Below are 16781 nucleotides of genomic sequence, written 5' to 3'. Positions count from 1 at the left end.
TACCTCCTTTCTGTTATTTGTGAAGAAACTTCTTTATCCTGTCTGCATGCCTCCTGTATTACAGACCAGAAAGTAAAAACTGAGTTTATTATGAATGCTGTTGATTGACAATATGTGTCTAAGCAATTAAGTAACATTTCAACCTCTTGCAGAGCTTCTGTTTCAAGGCAGGGGCATAAATACTATAATTTAATACAGTTTTTATTATGGACAAACTTCAAGAGTGAAATCCAAAGCTTGTTGAAACTATCTTGTAATGAAAATATTTATGCATCCCAACCATAGTATGTGTGAAATAGCCAACAATCTTCTGATACGTTACAAAATGAAGGTTTTAGGTTCATACCTAGATTCTCTAGCACCTGCTTACCATGCTCATAAATGGGCTGATTTGGGTCTTTTTCCAGCTCTCAAAGGGGAGTAATATACCATTTCTTACAAGGAATCTCAAGGTATTCTATTCTTATGCTTTTACTTACCATATTAAATCATTTTCCTGAAGTTTTGTTCCTGTGGTTTTGGGATCCTGGGGTGCATGTCATAAATGATCTAACAGTGGAGCGTAGGGAACAGCTTCCTTGTCTGTGTTACTGTGCCCCCTCCACCGTTTGCTGCTGGTCACTGGGTGTTGTGCTGTGACCCACATTCACCCTGTCTGCAAGCTTTGTTCTCTGGCCTTCTTCCAGCTTTTGCAGTGCTGCTCCAGTTTGTAGAAGTCTGCATCAAATACACAAACAGTGTGAAAGCAAAGAGGCTTAGAATCGGGTCCGTCTCTGTATGGTTTTGTTCTTTTGAGGGGATTTGTTTCATCTTTACATCCCATCATGCATGTAGAGCAAGTGATGCTGTAAGATCTGTGTTTTTGTAATGGCATGGAAGGAGAGCTGGAGTATAGCTAAATAGTGGGTATGAATTTAGTATGTGGCTGAAAAAAAAAAAAAAAGATAACTTGTTTCAAAGAATATTTCGAATTTGAATTTATACCAAGAGGAAACTAAATAGGTTAAGGTTTTAGGGATTATTATAGAAGGCCTCTTGATTATGTGGAATAATGTCCCAAAACATCAAGTGGTGTAATTGTTAATTGGCACATACCATTCTTAGTAGGCTTAACAATTAGTTATACCTTGGCATATAGTTTAGTGGCATGGTTTAGTGCATGAGAAGGTTGAGTGATCTATCCAAAAAACATACTTGTGGCTTTGATATTCATGTGACTGGTGAGATTGCCCTCCCAAGTAATGTGACTGTATTAGGGTGTTTAAGAAGACTGGCAAATTTACCAGGCATATGAATGAGTTTATCATCTCTTGACCATAATAACTACAGAAGATCTTAAGAACTTATTCTTAAAAGCACGTTTCAATTTTCTACTCAATGCTTATGTGAAATTGAGGTGCAATAGCATTGTAGGTATGCCCATAAACTGAAGCTGGGGTAACCTTTCTGTACAGTTGTGATACTAGTTTGACATTTTTAAACACCAGTTAGATACTAACTTACACTGAAAATAGCCAGCATGCCAGAAAAGGATGGGCAGGTAAAATACTATGTATAGAAAAATTGCTTCCTTTAAAGATTGCTTTGAGTGTATCTTTCCATGTGGGGAAAAAAAACCAAAACACCTAACTTTTTAGAACTGGTGTATTATTTTCACAACTTTTAGGCAGTGTTCTTTAGAAGTATTTGTGCTTGGAGGCTACATTTAATGCTGCTTTCAGGAGGAGAGGTGTGTTTTCTTAAATACACTTCTTGCAATAGAGTTGGAAGGTGGTCTTCTATGCATAAGTGTGGAAATTGGTTACATCAGTGTATTTTAAAAGTTGAACTTTTTTATCTGCAGGCGCACCTGTAGAGACTTCTCCAGAGGAGCAGACAGCCTCTTGTGAAGGTAATTGTTTTCATGTTCTGACAGTACACAATGTATCTCCATTAAACTATTTAAAAAGAAAATATTGCAAGGTATCTCCTTTTTAAAAATCTCTGTGAACCTTTTCCAGTCTTCATTCTCTTTATCCTCATAGTACTTTTGTAAGGCAGTGTGGTTATCAGTGGTTATTTACAATTTTATAGCCAGTCAAGCAAGGCACATAAAGACCAAGTGGTTTATTGAAGGTCATAAAGCTTGCATGAAGCAGAATTTTAAAAATTGAATCCGTATATTAAATAGTATTGGCAAGTGCCCAAATATGTGAAGTAGCCTCTTATTAATTTAGTCACTGTGTTCTACTTTGGTTTTGATACTATCATGGTAAATATGTGTCCTTAATGATTCCTTTCTTTTTTTTTTTTTTTTTTTTTTTTTTTTTGCTTTTCCCTAGCTTCAAATGCTGCTGTTAACATGGAAATTTCAGAATCTGTTGGTAAGATGAGAATTGTTCCATTTCACTACAATAGTACTATAAAATACTGCTATAGTGTTTTTGCTGAATCATTGCAAACAAAATTGAAGAATACCTTGCTAAGCCTTTGCATTTTTGGTCCTTATTAATTCTTGTTGCATCTCTATACTTAGATTAGGAAAGGGGTAATCAAACACTAGTATGCATTAACAGGTGAAATTGGATTACTTGGACATTGAAAAAGCATCAGTGCTTTATTAAAAAATAATTTAATATTAGAATAGTCCTACTAATATATGTGAAATGGTGATTAAGAAACAAACATTAAAGTGATTAGTAATGGGAGCAATCCGAATATGGAAATTGTATCTTTCTCCTTGTATTTGTATGGCTTTTGAGATAAACCATTATGCCTCTCCTTTTCTTTCTAAATATATGATAGCGTGTGTGTCTGGATTTGGACCAGCATGGTGGCTTGAGTGGATCTTCAGATTTGTTTTTCGCTTGTTAAAGCAGAAGCCTCTTAATCCCTGTGAATCATAGTTTTCTGGTGTCAGCACGCAAGCTAGTTTGAAGGCTCCTGGTAATAATAATTTCAGAAATAAGCAACAGTTGCCCATTTTTGTATAGGAAGACATTAACAGACTGGATACTTGAAGTCTTTTGATTGGATCTTTGGGGCAGGAGCTTTTCTCCATGGTAATTGCTTTTAATTTCATTATCTATTTGAATATATCTCACTGGTTAATTTTTAGTGGAAAATGGAGAGACGGAAATGTCCCCAGAAGAGTCATGGGACCACAAAGAAGAAACAAGTGAAGCGGAGCTAGGAGGTAGTCCTGCAGGGGATGCAGGACCTTCTGAAGAAAGTGCTCAGGAAATGATGGAAGAGGAGGAGGAAATACCAAAACCTAAATCTGTTGTAGCACCACCAGGTGCTCCCAAAAAAGAACATGTAAATGTAGTATTCATTGGGCATGTAGGTAAGTTGTCGAATGAATATGAAGTATTTGGGTCTTTGTGTTATGTATTATCTAGAATTTGGAGGATTAGAAATTAATCCTGCTTTTCGTAGGGATGTATGTATTCACCATGCCTTGAGGTAAAAGGACCATTCATTCTAATGAAGCTGCTCTGGAAAAATTAAAAAACTGAAAGAAAGTCTTTCAGGGGTAGAGTGCCAAGAATAGAGTGCCTGTGTTCTCTTGGACACAACAGTGTCTGTGTTCATGATTTTTCAACTACCTGCTTTACTGAGTGCTTAAGTGACACTGTTGTGATCCAGAGAACAAAATGGAAAGCACTGCTGCTTTTCTGGTTGTTTTAAATATTTTCAGAGGGTTCTCATTTATTATTAAATTCAAGTATTATTATTCAAAATTTTAAAAATTATAGAGCTGTATCAATAGATAAACATAATTCAGGGTTAAAAGAAGCATTTGTAGGAAAATGTCCCAATTGAATAGTTTCAACAAGATTCAGAAAAATCTTAAGTGGTGTTAAAAGTACAGAAGAGTTACCGAATCCAGAGTTTTACAGTAAATTCTATATTTTTGTTTGTTCTCTTATCACCTTAAAAGTACTGTAACTTAGTCCTCGGGTAAATTCAGAATGGAGTCACACAAAGTAGAGAGGCATTGGGCAGAGGTACATCCTAATATTGAAGAGCAGCTCACAGAAGTTAGGGACGACAGAGAAAGGAAGCAGGGAAAGGGCTTTTGCAAGAGCTTCTAACAATAACCAAGTCTTTTGCTGGATCACTGCTTGTTGAGGGTTTTTTTGTCATGGGTAATGCCAAGTTTATATGTACAAAACCAGAATTTTTAAAATTCAGTGTGATTGAATGGACAGTGAATTAGTATGGAAACAAGGGAAGCAGAGAGATGCTTCAGAAAACTTGGATTATAATTTTAAAATAATCTTTGAAAATAAATGATACTATCTTCATAATTATTTTCTTTTTCTAGGATTTTCTTTTATATTGTGAATGACAATTTTTTTAAAATTTTTTTTTTAGATGCTGGCAAGTCAACTATTGGAGGACAAATAATGTAAGGAAACTACAAATACAATTTTTAGATTTGTTCTTTCTTGTGAACTAAAAATACACAAAGTAAAACGAGTAATATTTTCTTAATTGTTTTAATCTGCATAGATTAATATTTTTATAATAAAATGTTACTCTTATTCTCCCTATTAATTTAGTTACTTGCTGTCTTTGGAATTTCTTAATTCCAGCAGATCTAATTTTATCGCTATAAATTTCACTTAATTGAAACAACTGTGCAAAAGCATACATTATTAAATTAAAAAAACTGAATCCCTTTCTTAGAGCATGACTCTGTTTTTCTCCATCATTTTAAAATGCTACTTGAAACTGCTTTATACCCTTCATTACATCCTTTTTGTGATGTTTAAAAAAAAAAAAAAAAAAAAAGATTATCCGTATTCCCTGGTGCTAACATACTCAGCCATAATTTGATTTCAAAATGTGAAATTATAATAGTTCATCTTTTAAGTCTATTAGGAACAGCACCTAGAGACTGCAATAATTTGAGACAAAAGGAAATAAATACAGCTAGATCTCAGTTTGTAAAAAAACTCAAAATAGTACATGAAAAAATAAATACTGTCCTGCAGATGCAAAGTATTTCTATGAATTTAAAATAATATTCTCAGTAAAAGTGGGAGGCCTTTGTCTTAGCATTTTAATCTTGTTTTGTTTTGACCAAACTGGAATGTTGGAACTGTCATGCCACATTTAACCTTGTAGTTCATACTGGAGCAAATTAGCATTTTATTATCTGATGAGTCTGAGTACAAGGAGATACCTATTCTTAACGCTCCTACCAACATGTTATGTTCCTAAGGCTTTTTGTGGTCTTTCAGTTTTGCAGAATATCCCTTTGTAAGAGGGGTGTGGGGGGAGAAATCTGTGCTTGTACCACCTTTGTCACTAGCCTTTTATTTACTGTTACCATTAATTTTCCATATAAACTAAGTAGATTACTGGTGTTAGAAGATCAGGTAGAAATACCTGAGGGAAGAATATTAAAGCTTTAAGATAATAAAACTGTACACTAATCACAACTTTTACTTTGAAATACTGGCTTAGTCTCAGAAACGGACTTGAACAGATGTTGTTCCTTTTCAAAATTTGCATCTGCAAGAACAATTTACAATTAGGTTTAAAAAACCCCATTCTTCATAATTCTGCTAAAGTGGTACTGGTGTACTTCTACATATCAGATAATGGCGTGGCTTTTTGTGGAGAAGAAATTCCACTGCTGCTTGCAAACGGCTGTTCCAGTTTTTCAAAATAATCTGTAGGGATTGTATAAGTATTTTAACTATTTGGAACCACATTTCTGCTTTATGTAAAATTGCACTTTTTTTTTTTCCCCTCTTTCTTAGGTATTTGACAGGAATGGTTGACAAAAGAACACTTGAAAAATATGAAAGAGAAGCTAAAGAAAAAAACAGAGAAACATGGTATGAATTTACTGAAGATAATAGTGTGCTTTTCTCTTTGATCTGTGATGAAAATGGGAAACTGTTTTTTAGTCTCTGTCTCCATAGCACTGGCTTCCTTCTGGAATGGGTTTTGAGTGTGGGGGGAGGAATCCCTTGTTTTTCTCCAATACTTCTTTAACTAAAACTATATGCAACAGCGCAATTCACATTGGAACAGCTTTCGCTGCTCCAGTGCTTTGGTAAACCTAGCTGGTAAAAAGGAATACAAGGCAGACACTTTTCTCAAGCAGCTCTTGGGGTCATTCTATCTGTATGTCTTTCACCTGTAAACAGCAGAGAGATATCTAAGGAATAGAGATTAAAGCTGTCAGTTTGGCAGATGTGAGGAGAGAGAGAGTTAATAGTTTTGGCTGTCACCACGTATCTCATTGTTAGGTCTGCAGTTCTTAAGTTTCCTTCAGGCAAGATGATGCTGCTGTCATGTGGATTTTTTGTTGGCCTCTTGTTTGTTTAGGGTTTTGTTGTTGTCTTTTGTTAGGCTGGGTTCTGGTGGTTTTTTTTTTTTGTGTGTGTGTATACAGCACATATAGCAGCCTGCTTTCTCCTTCAAACAACTCCCAGAAAATTGATTTTACTTCTGGAAACTTTCCATTTTTGGTTGTGGTGGAGGAAAATAGGGGTTCAAAGGGCTGTGGAAAAGAAGCAGCTTAAAGACTTCCTTATGGATAGAGCAGCAATGTAGCACACAGGGGGTGGGCACTGACCTGAACTAATTGTATTATATGTGAGAGAGGGAGATAGAAAGGGTGACATGTTCTTTTTATCAAGCAAGCATCATCCCCCTGTTGGGAGTGACCATAGTAATAAATATTTTAGGAGCTTGCTCAAAAATACTTGACAGCTTGAAAAACAGATTTCTTCTTCACCTTTCTCTTTTAGAGAATGAGTTGCAGAAGTGCCTCCTTGAATGCTAGTTTTGTTCTTTAAAATATATCATAAAACAGAAAGTATGATGTACCTCTGTGTTATTATCAAAGATCTTGTTAGCTTGCTTCGTATGTTGAGAGTCTTGAAATTTGAGCAGTTTGTGATTCAGAAAATTCTATACTATAGTGCAGAGTTGACATTTCAGTCAGAAATGCATCCTTCCCTAAAAAACCCTATGTGCGAAAAGGACTTCCCATCCAGCTACCACACAAATTCCCTCTTGACTTGTTATTTGAGTAAAACCTGACCTTTGGCTTGGCTGAAATCTTCCAGAAACACAGACCATGGTGAAGATTGCAACAGATAGGAGCACACATACTGGTACAAACAAAAAGCCATCTAGCATGCTATCTAGACTTCCATCAGTGACAAATAGGTACTGCCTGGGTAAGACTGTGATTATATATCCATAATTCCCTATGCTTAGTGTTTCTCTTACCGAGTAACTTCTTGAGTTGGAAGGGACATCTTTGTAGTTAATAGTCCCCAATGCTCCCTCCCTGATCACTGGTCAGCTGAGTTAGCAGTGTCTCTTCAGACATTATCCAGTCAATACAAAAGACAAGCTAAAGATTTTTGTAAGTTGCTGTTAATGGTGAAGAATACTGCTAAGTTAAGCCAGTTCAATTTAGTTATTACTACTTCTCCTTAGTGAGACAATTTAATATTTTTCTCTCCTTTCTATTCACCACTTTTAGCTTCTTCACGCTTTGTGAAATAATCTTTTTTTTTTTAAGTTTCAGTTCATCTGTTTAACTTAAATCTAACTTGTTTGTCAATAGCCAATGGAATAAAATATAATTAGGAGGGGACAACAGTTGATATAATCCAAGTATCAAAGATAAGGTGAATACAGGTGGTATCTATTTCATAGCCAACTTCTGTTTAATATGTGCAAATAAGAACTAAAAATAATAGGTCTCATAATATGAATATGTGCAAATCAAAAATATTTTTTTAGTTAATTATGCTGAGAAAGAGATTTGTTTTGTATTTGATCCAGAGGTGTTTTTCAAATTGAGGCAAATAATAAAGTATTTGAAGTTATATCATACCTGGAGAACTCAGTAATTGAAAATTGTTTTTTAGAATTGCATCCTTCTAGGTATGTGAGGGAGAGCTAGCACTGGGCACTACAGCTCACTATATATACAAAAAACATCCAATAAAAAGTCACTATTGGTCTTGGAAATGCTTAAGCTCAGTAATGCAGAGGTGGTTAGAATAGTTGAGCAGGATAAAAAGACATTTTATGATGAACAAATCATCATACATAAATTCAGTGAAAATTAATACAAAAATAGAATATTTGGGTTGATTATTTTTTTTTTTAGGTACCTTTCATGGGCCTTAGACACAAACCAAGAAGAACGAGATAAAGGTAAAACAGTAGAAGTGGGTCGTGCCTATTTTGAAACTGAGAAGAAACACTTCACTATTCTAGATGCTCCTGGACATAAGAGCTTTGTTCCAAATATGATCGGTGGGGCTTCTCAAGCTGATCTTGCTGTGCTGGTGAGGACATACCAGATTCTTTTATTTTGGACATGCTGTGGAATTAAGCTTTTGAATTTTATTTTTTGTTGGCTTGTTTACTCTCGTGGATCTTTAGTGGTCAAAATTTTCAAATCTTAAGTCTACCTACCGAATTGTGTGGGTTTTTTGGAGTAACTTAACAGCTTCATAAAATTGTCCAGAGGTGTCATGTGATTTTTATATATGTCAGTGCAGGATCTAAAGGGTAATATTGAGGCTATACTAGTGCATTTTGCCAGTTTTGACTATCCAAAGTTACTTTTGAGTAAGGCAGTATTACCCATTGTCGACTGTTCTGCTGAGAGAATTGTAGAGCTTTTATTAAAATGTGTATTTTTAATTAGGTTATTTCTGCAAGAAAAGGAGAATTTGAAACTGGATTTGAGAAAGGTGGACAAACAAGAGAACATGCCATGTTAGCAAAAACAGCAGGTGTAAAACATTTAATAGTTCTTATTAATAAAATGGATGATCCAACTGTAAACTGGAGTAATGAAAGGTGAGTTTAATATTAAAACTAATCTTCATTAAAAGATACTGAAATAAAATAATTCTTAAGTAATTTTTTGCATCCCATTTTTGCTGAAAGAATGGTGGGCTAAAACCAGAGGTTATCAAAATTGCAGGAAAAACAGAAGCATAGTGCCTAGGACATTGCCTTTCAACTAAGCTTGAAGTGCTACACTGGAAAACATTCACTCTCAACTGTTTGGATCCATACAGCCATATCTAACAAATCCATGCATTCTAACATAGTTTAATTGTTGACTTGGAAACTTTATACTGAACCTAAAAGAAAACCACTCTGTTTTCATTAGTTTGCCAGATCCTTGATTGCTTGGCCACATTATTGCTGAGCTCCTAGCTTAGATTTGGTGAGAACAGCATTATCTTGTTCACCTTATGTGTCTGTCCTGTATTGTTTAGAGTTGTTCTTTTATAATAAGCTGAATTGAATAAGCAACTAATATATTAAAGTAGCTTGTAATTACAGTCTGAGAAGGGGGGAGGAAGGGAATCTTGCAATAATACAGGCCAGGTAAAAACTAGAAAGTCAATATATAATATTTAATTAACTAATTAGAAGTATTAAGTTAGTCTTTTCTGCCTTAATACTGAAATGTTACTAAAGAGCTCTAATTTCCCTAAGTGTCAAAACTTAGGTCTTTTTATGGCTTCTGTCACATCTTTTTTCTCACCCCTTTAAGCTGGATGCTAAAAAGTAACTTAGTCCTTCCCTGGAGGTATTTGTGTAATGACAGGATACAGTCTTCTTCTATGGTGTAATAAGAACATTTGTCAGAGGACTTGCTGTGCTGTCAAGAATTGTGAAAGTTTTTGTTGAAAGCTATGAGGGACTCTGCAACCTTACAACATGAGCCTAGTTTACTAAGAGTAAGGTATGCCCAATTGTGCTGTCTTGGTCCTGCCCAACCTTCTGACATTATTGAATTCAGATGAAACTGTCTGAAGGGAAGAAGTATAATAGAAATAAATAGCATTAATTCTTGGAAATTATGTAGGAGATTGGAAGAGTACAAGCCACCACTAAAGTGAAAGCCTGCAGCATGACCTCAGTAGCTGTCTGCTTGGTCTGTCCTGCTATCTTAGCCTGGAGCTTTTGCATAAAAGCAGATATAGCATATGCTGCTGCTTACCCAGCCCGGTAATTGAGGTATATGATGCTTTATGGAGCAGAGGGATGAGGTGGAATAGACAATACCAAGTTATGCTGGAAGACTGGGGAGAAGATGGCAAATAGGTCACTAGGCTTTATTAGGTTTGCTTGCTGCTTACAGAATAACCGATGAAAATTAAATGTCTGTGGCTTTTGATGTTTTTTTTAAGCACAGTATTATGTCGTGCTTGAGTAATTGAAACTTATCTTGATCTGCTTGTCATTTTAATAGATATGAGGAATGTAAAGAGAAACTGGTGCCATTTTTGAAGAAAGTTGGCTTCAATCCCAAAAAGGATATTCATTTCATGCCCTGCTCAGGACTGACTGGAGCAAACCTAAAAGAACAGTCAGAATTCTGTCCTTGGTACATGTATGTATCTTAAATTGAACAACTTGGATATTTGCTATATTTCAATAAAAGTAAATGTTACAGCGAGGCTAGGAAGAAGTAGAGCATGATATATTGTAGCTGTGTCCTGAAATGCTTGTGGAAATATAGTCAGGGCAGCAAGAACACAACTGGGCAATGAACTAAATAAAAGCATTTGCTAACTGCAGAAGATTAAAGTTAGCAGACTCGGTAATAGTATTAGCAGTATTCTTTGGCTTTGTGAGTTTGAATGCCATACTAGCCCTTGAGTTTTCCAGTGATGCTGCAGTTGACATGTTGCTAGAATGAGTAACTGTTTGATGTGAACAGTTTGCTTGAAGCTGTATTATAATTAGTGACAAGACATGTCTCTCACTGGATGTCATATTTTCCAGTATTGTTCATAGCAGTTAAAACATTCATGAAAATCACGTTTGGACCTATCTTATGGTTTTGTATTTCCAAAACATATTTCACATCTAGCAAGGTTCTCAAAGGAATAATGTATTTGTGTAAAATATGCCTGTAATGTAGTTTAAAAACTATATGCATTTCCTGGGCGTTAACATGCTAGCTAATGATGGGATGTTATGATAGATTTAATTGTCTTAGAGGTCACTGTTAATAACGACAGAATAAAAATAATTGCTTTTGTTGGACTGCATTTATCCATACTGAGTAATTTTTAAATAGAAGGGTACAAATGAAACTGAAGCAAATTCCTTCTGCTCTTTTAGTGGATTACCATTTATTCCATACCTGGATAATTTGCCAAACTTCAACCGTTCAGTTGATGGACCAATCAGGCTGCCGATTGTGGATAAATATAAGGTACAAATTAAAATAATAGGATTGGAAGTGTAAATGGACTGTTTATGGAAAGCAGTAAATAGACTATTTAATGTATTTTTAGAAGGTATCTTTCTTTTCTTTTCTATGTCCACATTTCCAACTGTAGAATAGAATTGGGTGGAGGAAGTAAATAATTTGGGGATTATGAGACTTAAAATCTGTAATCTTTCATGAGAACAGTTTCCAAAACATTAAGTATAGCAGTGCTAAAAAACTTCATAGGGTTAAGTAATCATACCTAAGAGTTAAACCGTAAATAGAGGAGAGCAGACTCTTTAGAAAAAGGTTTTCCATTTTTACGTAATAATTTATTTTTGTGAAGGATATGGGCACTGTGGTCCTTGGGAAGCTGGAGTCGGGCTCTATTTGCAAAGGACAACAGCTTGTGATGATGCCAAACAAGGTATGGTAAGGTTTAGATATTAAAAAATGTTACTATCTTAAAAAAAGAGCTTGATTCTTGAAGATACTCATTACTTTAAATCAGACAATTTTCTGTTGCTCAGTTGAACATAACTAGGCTTTCATGTTTTACATGGGTGATGTTTTCAGGTGTGTGTGTTTGCTTTAGTTAAGGATAGGTTGTTTGTGCAGATAGGTAGCTGTTCCATAATGTAAGATTACTATTTGGAATCATTGTGCTGCCCTGAAGAATGTGAAAATATAAAAATGAAGGATATGAAAACACAGTTGAAGAGAGACAATGGATGAGAATACTGTACTCAACTAATAGTGGTGTTTGTTTCCATTGATATCTTACAAAAAGGGCTTGGAAATTTTGTTTTTATTTATTCATGTCATCTTGATTTAAGCTGACACACTTTTTCCAAATCTGTAGGCTGAGGTAGTTCAGTAAAAATGTCTCAATATTCCAATGTACAATAAATCCACAGTTTATTTAAAGTTGGTGTTTCCTAATCTAAATGGGTTAATTAGATTAACTTCCCTGTCACCTTTCTCATGAGCTACTGAAAGTTGGAACTAACTAAGGCAGTCTGAGATTATGCTTTTCAGTTTTTAAGGTAATTTACCAGATAGTGGCTCTTGCTAAAACTGCTTGACACATATCTGACACCCATGTTATTCTGGGATTGATTAGGATAAATTAATAAACTGTAAATGACTTTCAGCTGGTACAGAATTTGTATTCAGTAAATAGTCAGTGCTTTTGATGACATAGTTTTTTTTATTAGTAATGTGGCAGCTACTGAGGATTAAAGTAAAACTTCAGGAAGTCAGAACAGTTGACTTCTTTCTGAAACTAGTCCTTTTTTTAACTTATCTGCCTTTCCAATATTTATTTATTATTTCTGTTGGTATCTAGTACATTTCTGTTGGTATCTCATACTGTGTAAAGAATAAAAATCAGAAGAAAGATTACAACCTATAGGAACATTAGGAAATAAATTTTGGTGTTTGTTTGGAGAGTGTTCATTAATACATATTTGGTATTTTTGTAATCTTCTCTAGGAAATCTTGTAGAATTTTGGGATTCTAGGATTCCCTAGATTGCATTAATATTCAGGCTGTTACATTTTGAATGTAACAAGTCTGAACAACAATGTGGCTTTGGCTTTTTCATTCTTCTTAGATAATATGCATCTATGGTATCTCTCATCTCTAAGTTTTAAACTCATTTTACTTTAGGAAGTAGTAGATATTTTAAAATTTGCTTTCCATTTAATATATCCTATAGAATTACAGTAAAATATATTTGATTAAATATGCTAGTTTAAATATTAGTAACTCATAATTCAAATATTTTAAATGTTCTGAAGCTTTCAGAAATGAATATGATTAATTTAAACTATAATGGAATTATTTATTGAAATCTCATTTTATTAAAATGATCTTGTATCAGACTAAAATATTCACAATAGAAAACTGAATTTTTACTTTCTTTAAGCACAATGTGGAAGTTCTTGGAATCCTTTCTGATGATGTAGAAACTGATTCAGTAGCCCCAGGTGAAAATCTAAAGATTAGACTGAAGGGAATTGAAGAGGAAGAGATCCTTCCAGGATTTATTCTCTGTGATCCCAATAACCTGTGTCATTCTGGACGCACGTTTGATGCCCAGGTAGTATCATTTAATTGCTGTATAGATGGGTAAAAACTATTAAAGTATCTTGCCTGTATTTCACCAAATCTAAACTGAAGCAGTTTGAAGATTCAGTTCAGATTTCTTATTCACAATCATGTCTCCAAATTGACAGTAACATATATACCTAATGCTCTGATATGATTAATTTGAGGTTTTAAAACATCATTTGTTTTGAATGTAACTTCTCAGTTAAGTTTTAGATACCTGTAATCATGAAAGCAAGATCTTGTCAGGCCAATTCTTCAATTTTATAGTTTAATATTATAAACAACTTAGTCACTTACAAATTTTGTTTCTTTCACAAAAACATGCTGTGTGTGTATTGCTCTGCTATACATTTTAATACAGTTCTGTATTTTGTTATTCTCTGTTCTCTTATATTTGAAAATAGGAAAAATGCACTTACTTTCAATTGTTTTACAGATAGTGATAATTGAGCACAAATCCATTATCTGCCCAGGTTATAATGCTGTGCTGCACATCCACACCTGTATTGAAGAAGTTGAGATAACAGTAAGTGTCCTTTTAAGTTGTGATATGAGTATAGAGAATCCACTTGTTGGGGAGAGGACTTCTGTCATGACGTACATCTGTAGAGTATCTAATGCAACAGAGCTCCAGCCTTGAATGGAATCTTTGGTCAGTACTGTAACACAACCAAAAATGGCTCTAACTTAGCATAAGCCATCTGAAAAGTGTGGTAAGTCATGACTGACTCTCTTATATAGTAAATCTTAGAAGGAATTTTTTGGTTATTTCTAAGTATTTTCTTTCTTAGACCACTTCAGTTTTGTTTGTAAAAAAAACAACCAACCAACCAACCAAAAAAAACCCAACAAAAACAAAGAGAAACAAACAAACAAACAAAAAAAACCCACAAACCCTTGTTTTAGCACTCACAGCTATTATTTTTTTTTTTTCTTATGCAGGCCTTAATCTGCTTGGTAGACAAAAAAACAGGAGAAAAAAGTAAGACAAGGCCCCGTTTTGTGAAACAAGATCAAGTATGCATTGCCCGTTTAAGGACAGCAGGAACTATCTGCCTTGAGACATTCAAAGATTTCCCTCAGATGGGTCGCTTTACCTTAAGAGATGAGGGTAAGACTACTTGATCAACAGTTACTAACTGCTGCAGAAATACAGTTGTTTGAAATAGGAGATCATACATGGCAATGAGGTATTAAAATGCTGGTATCTAGTCGAAATCACTATCTGGGTAACAATGGAAAAGTAAATCTAAGCAGATTGTTGACATTGTGCAGAGTTCTTGCTAGTAACAAAAAGTGTGTTTTATTTTAGAAATATAATGGACAGAAACATGCACTGTGAAAGAGAAGGTTGAATTTGAAAAACTACCAGCACTGTTTTCTTAAGGAATTATCCTTAAAAACAATAAACAGATCTGGCTGAATGATTCTGCCTCACCTTCTCCTTAAATGAATATAGAGGAGGCTTTCCACAATGCACTTTGTATTCTTTACTGTGAGAATAGCAGTTTTATTTTTAAGATTTTTATTGTGCTTTTAAAATACACTGGTGCTCTCATTATACAATACAACAATTTATTCTCTGTATTATTTCTAATACTCTGGAGAGGCTGTATTTTGGGGGGAAGTTTTCTTGTTCTTAGAGACTGACACATTCTTGTCACGATATATGTAACTCTTCTGTTTGTCTCCTTTGTTTAGGTAAGACCATTGCAATTGGAAAAGTTCTGAAACTGGTTCCAGAGAAGGACTAAGCATTTTTCTCAATGACCCCCGCACAATACTGTGAGGAAAATCGACTCTGCAAAAGCCTACTTCACACCGCCTTCTTATTTTCTGCCCATTGATAAACTTCTCCCCATATTTTGCAAAGACAAATTTCACAGCAAAGGTCCACATTATGTCAGCTTTCTCATATTGAGAGCTCTGCTATGCCACTGTTGAATTTTCCCAAAAAGAATTTTTTTTTCTCCCAAATTCTGCTTCCTTTGAAAGATTCGGCAATAGCTTTGTAAGTGATGTGGACATAATTGCCTATAATTATGAAAACCTAAAGGATTTTTAATGTTTAATTTCCCCCAGCATATATATATATTAAGACCTCTTTTTTCCAGGCAGATCATTCAGAGTGTGCGAGTGTGTGTGCACATGTTACAAAGATGACTACCATGTTAATAAACTATTCAATTTGAAATCTTTTTCGGTATTTGAATTGCTTTTGAATAATGTTTTTTATCCAGATGTAACACAGTTGCATTAGCTTTTTAACTTTCCAGTAACCTAGAGATATTTGGTTACTTGGACTTTTCTAAACTCCTCAGCCTCCCCACACACACAGTTTTAAATGAGGCAATTGGGCACTCAACCAAGTTTGTATTAAAATAATTAGGTTTGCCCCTTCCCTTTGAATACATTCTTAAAATTAAAAAACATTCATGCAAACGTGGCACCTTCACTAGCTTTACATTTGTTAATATCTTCAGCAAATTTAGACTGACTTAATATCAATACTAGACACAGTAAGTTAATTTTGAAGGCTAGAACTACATATTGTGTCTTTATAAAGTTCTGCATTATTAAATTCTTAACTGCAGAAAATTCTAACCACCAGTAAATCAGTGAAACTTGCAAAAATAAGATAATTTGTGGCAATAGTGCCTATTAGTATTTATAAGAGCTGCATTTTGTGGGAGAACTGGGCCAATTAAAAAGTGCCAGTTATGTAAGTTACTCGGTTCACCCTGTCTTTGATTTAGAGGGCTTGGATAATCCTTGCTGTTTTAAAGATCAGTCTGAACTGAGAGGGAGAAAGACTATTTAGATCCCTAAGAGTTTGCACATACTGAAATGTGGGAGGGTCAGAATCAAGCACAGTCTGTAAATTTTTGCATATCAAAAAGCAATGTAAGCTTCTGAGGACCAGGGAAGTTTTCCTTGAGAAATTAAAGCAAAATTGATTCAAAATAAAGCTTACTCAGTACAACTTGAAAGAGCTGCATAATAAAATCCAATTTAGCTGCACTTTGAAAGTGAACTGTACAATTGCAATCCTGATTCTAACAATTAGGATGAAGGCTAACGAATTTCTTTTTTCATTTCCCAGAGTATTGGTAGTAAGTATTAAAAAGTATCGTCAGAGTTTCTGCAGAATGTCTTAAACTAAGCATTTTCAGTTGTACAATCGTAGCAAGCCCATCTCCTCCCCCAAAAGTTTACAGTCTAGTGACTGTATCTGAATTGACAGATAACTCAAAACTGAAACATTCACCTTTTTTTTTTTTTTTTTTTTCTGGTTTTGTTTGTTTCTTTGTAACTGTGGAACTCCCATTCATTTCACTTATAGCTACATTGTATGGACAGAAGAAGTTATTGTCCTTCAGTTTCATATGACTACACTTGTAGCTACCGTAATGCATGGAATTTAAATAAATTTTATTATGTCTGCAAA

General features: G+C 34.5%; 1 protein-coding gene across 1 annotated transcript in view; it reads left to right on the top strand.

The window, feature by feature from the left end:
- GSPT1 (G1 to S phase transition 1) overlaps positions 1-16781 on the top strand; it is a 26628-nt gene extending 9847 nt beyond the window's left edge. The window contains exons 2-15 of the mRNA XM_042798744.1: positions 1844-1891; positions 2322-2363; positions 3098-3325; positions 4360-4393; positions 5757-5834; positions 8138-8318; positions 8684-8838; positions 10250-10390; positions 11128-11221; positions 11565-11645; positions 13149-13322; positions 13770-13859; positions 14276-14444; positions 15035-16781. Of these exons, the coding sequence (XP_042654678.1) occupies positions 1844-1891; positions 2322-2363; positions 3098-3325; positions 4360-4393; positions 5757-5834; positions 8138-8318; positions 8684-8838; positions 10250-10390; positions 11128-11221; positions 11565-11645; positions 13149-13322; positions 13770-13859; positions 14276-14444; positions 15035-15087 (1568 nt within the window). The 3' untranslated portion in view covers positions 15088-16781. The remainder of the gene's footprint in view (positions 1-1843; positions 1892-2321; positions 2364-3097; positions 3326-4359; positions 4394-5756; positions 5835-8137; positions 8319-8683; positions 8839-10249; positions 10391-11127; positions 11222-11564; positions 11646-13148; positions 13323-13769; positions 13860-14275; positions 14445-15034) is intronic.

The sequence above is a fragment of the Tyto alba genome, unplaced genomic scaffold, assembly GCF_018691265.1.
Source record: "Tyto alba isolate M040663 unplaced genomic scaffold, T.alba_DEE_v4.0 Super-Scaffold_28, whole genome shotgun sequence".
Lineage (NCBI taxonomy): Eukaryota > Metazoa > Chordata > Aves > Strigiformes > Tytonidae > Tyto > Tyto alba.
The sequence above is the reverse complement of the archived record's forward strand: the minus strand, read 5'-3'. Positions and strand labels throughout refer to the sequence as shown.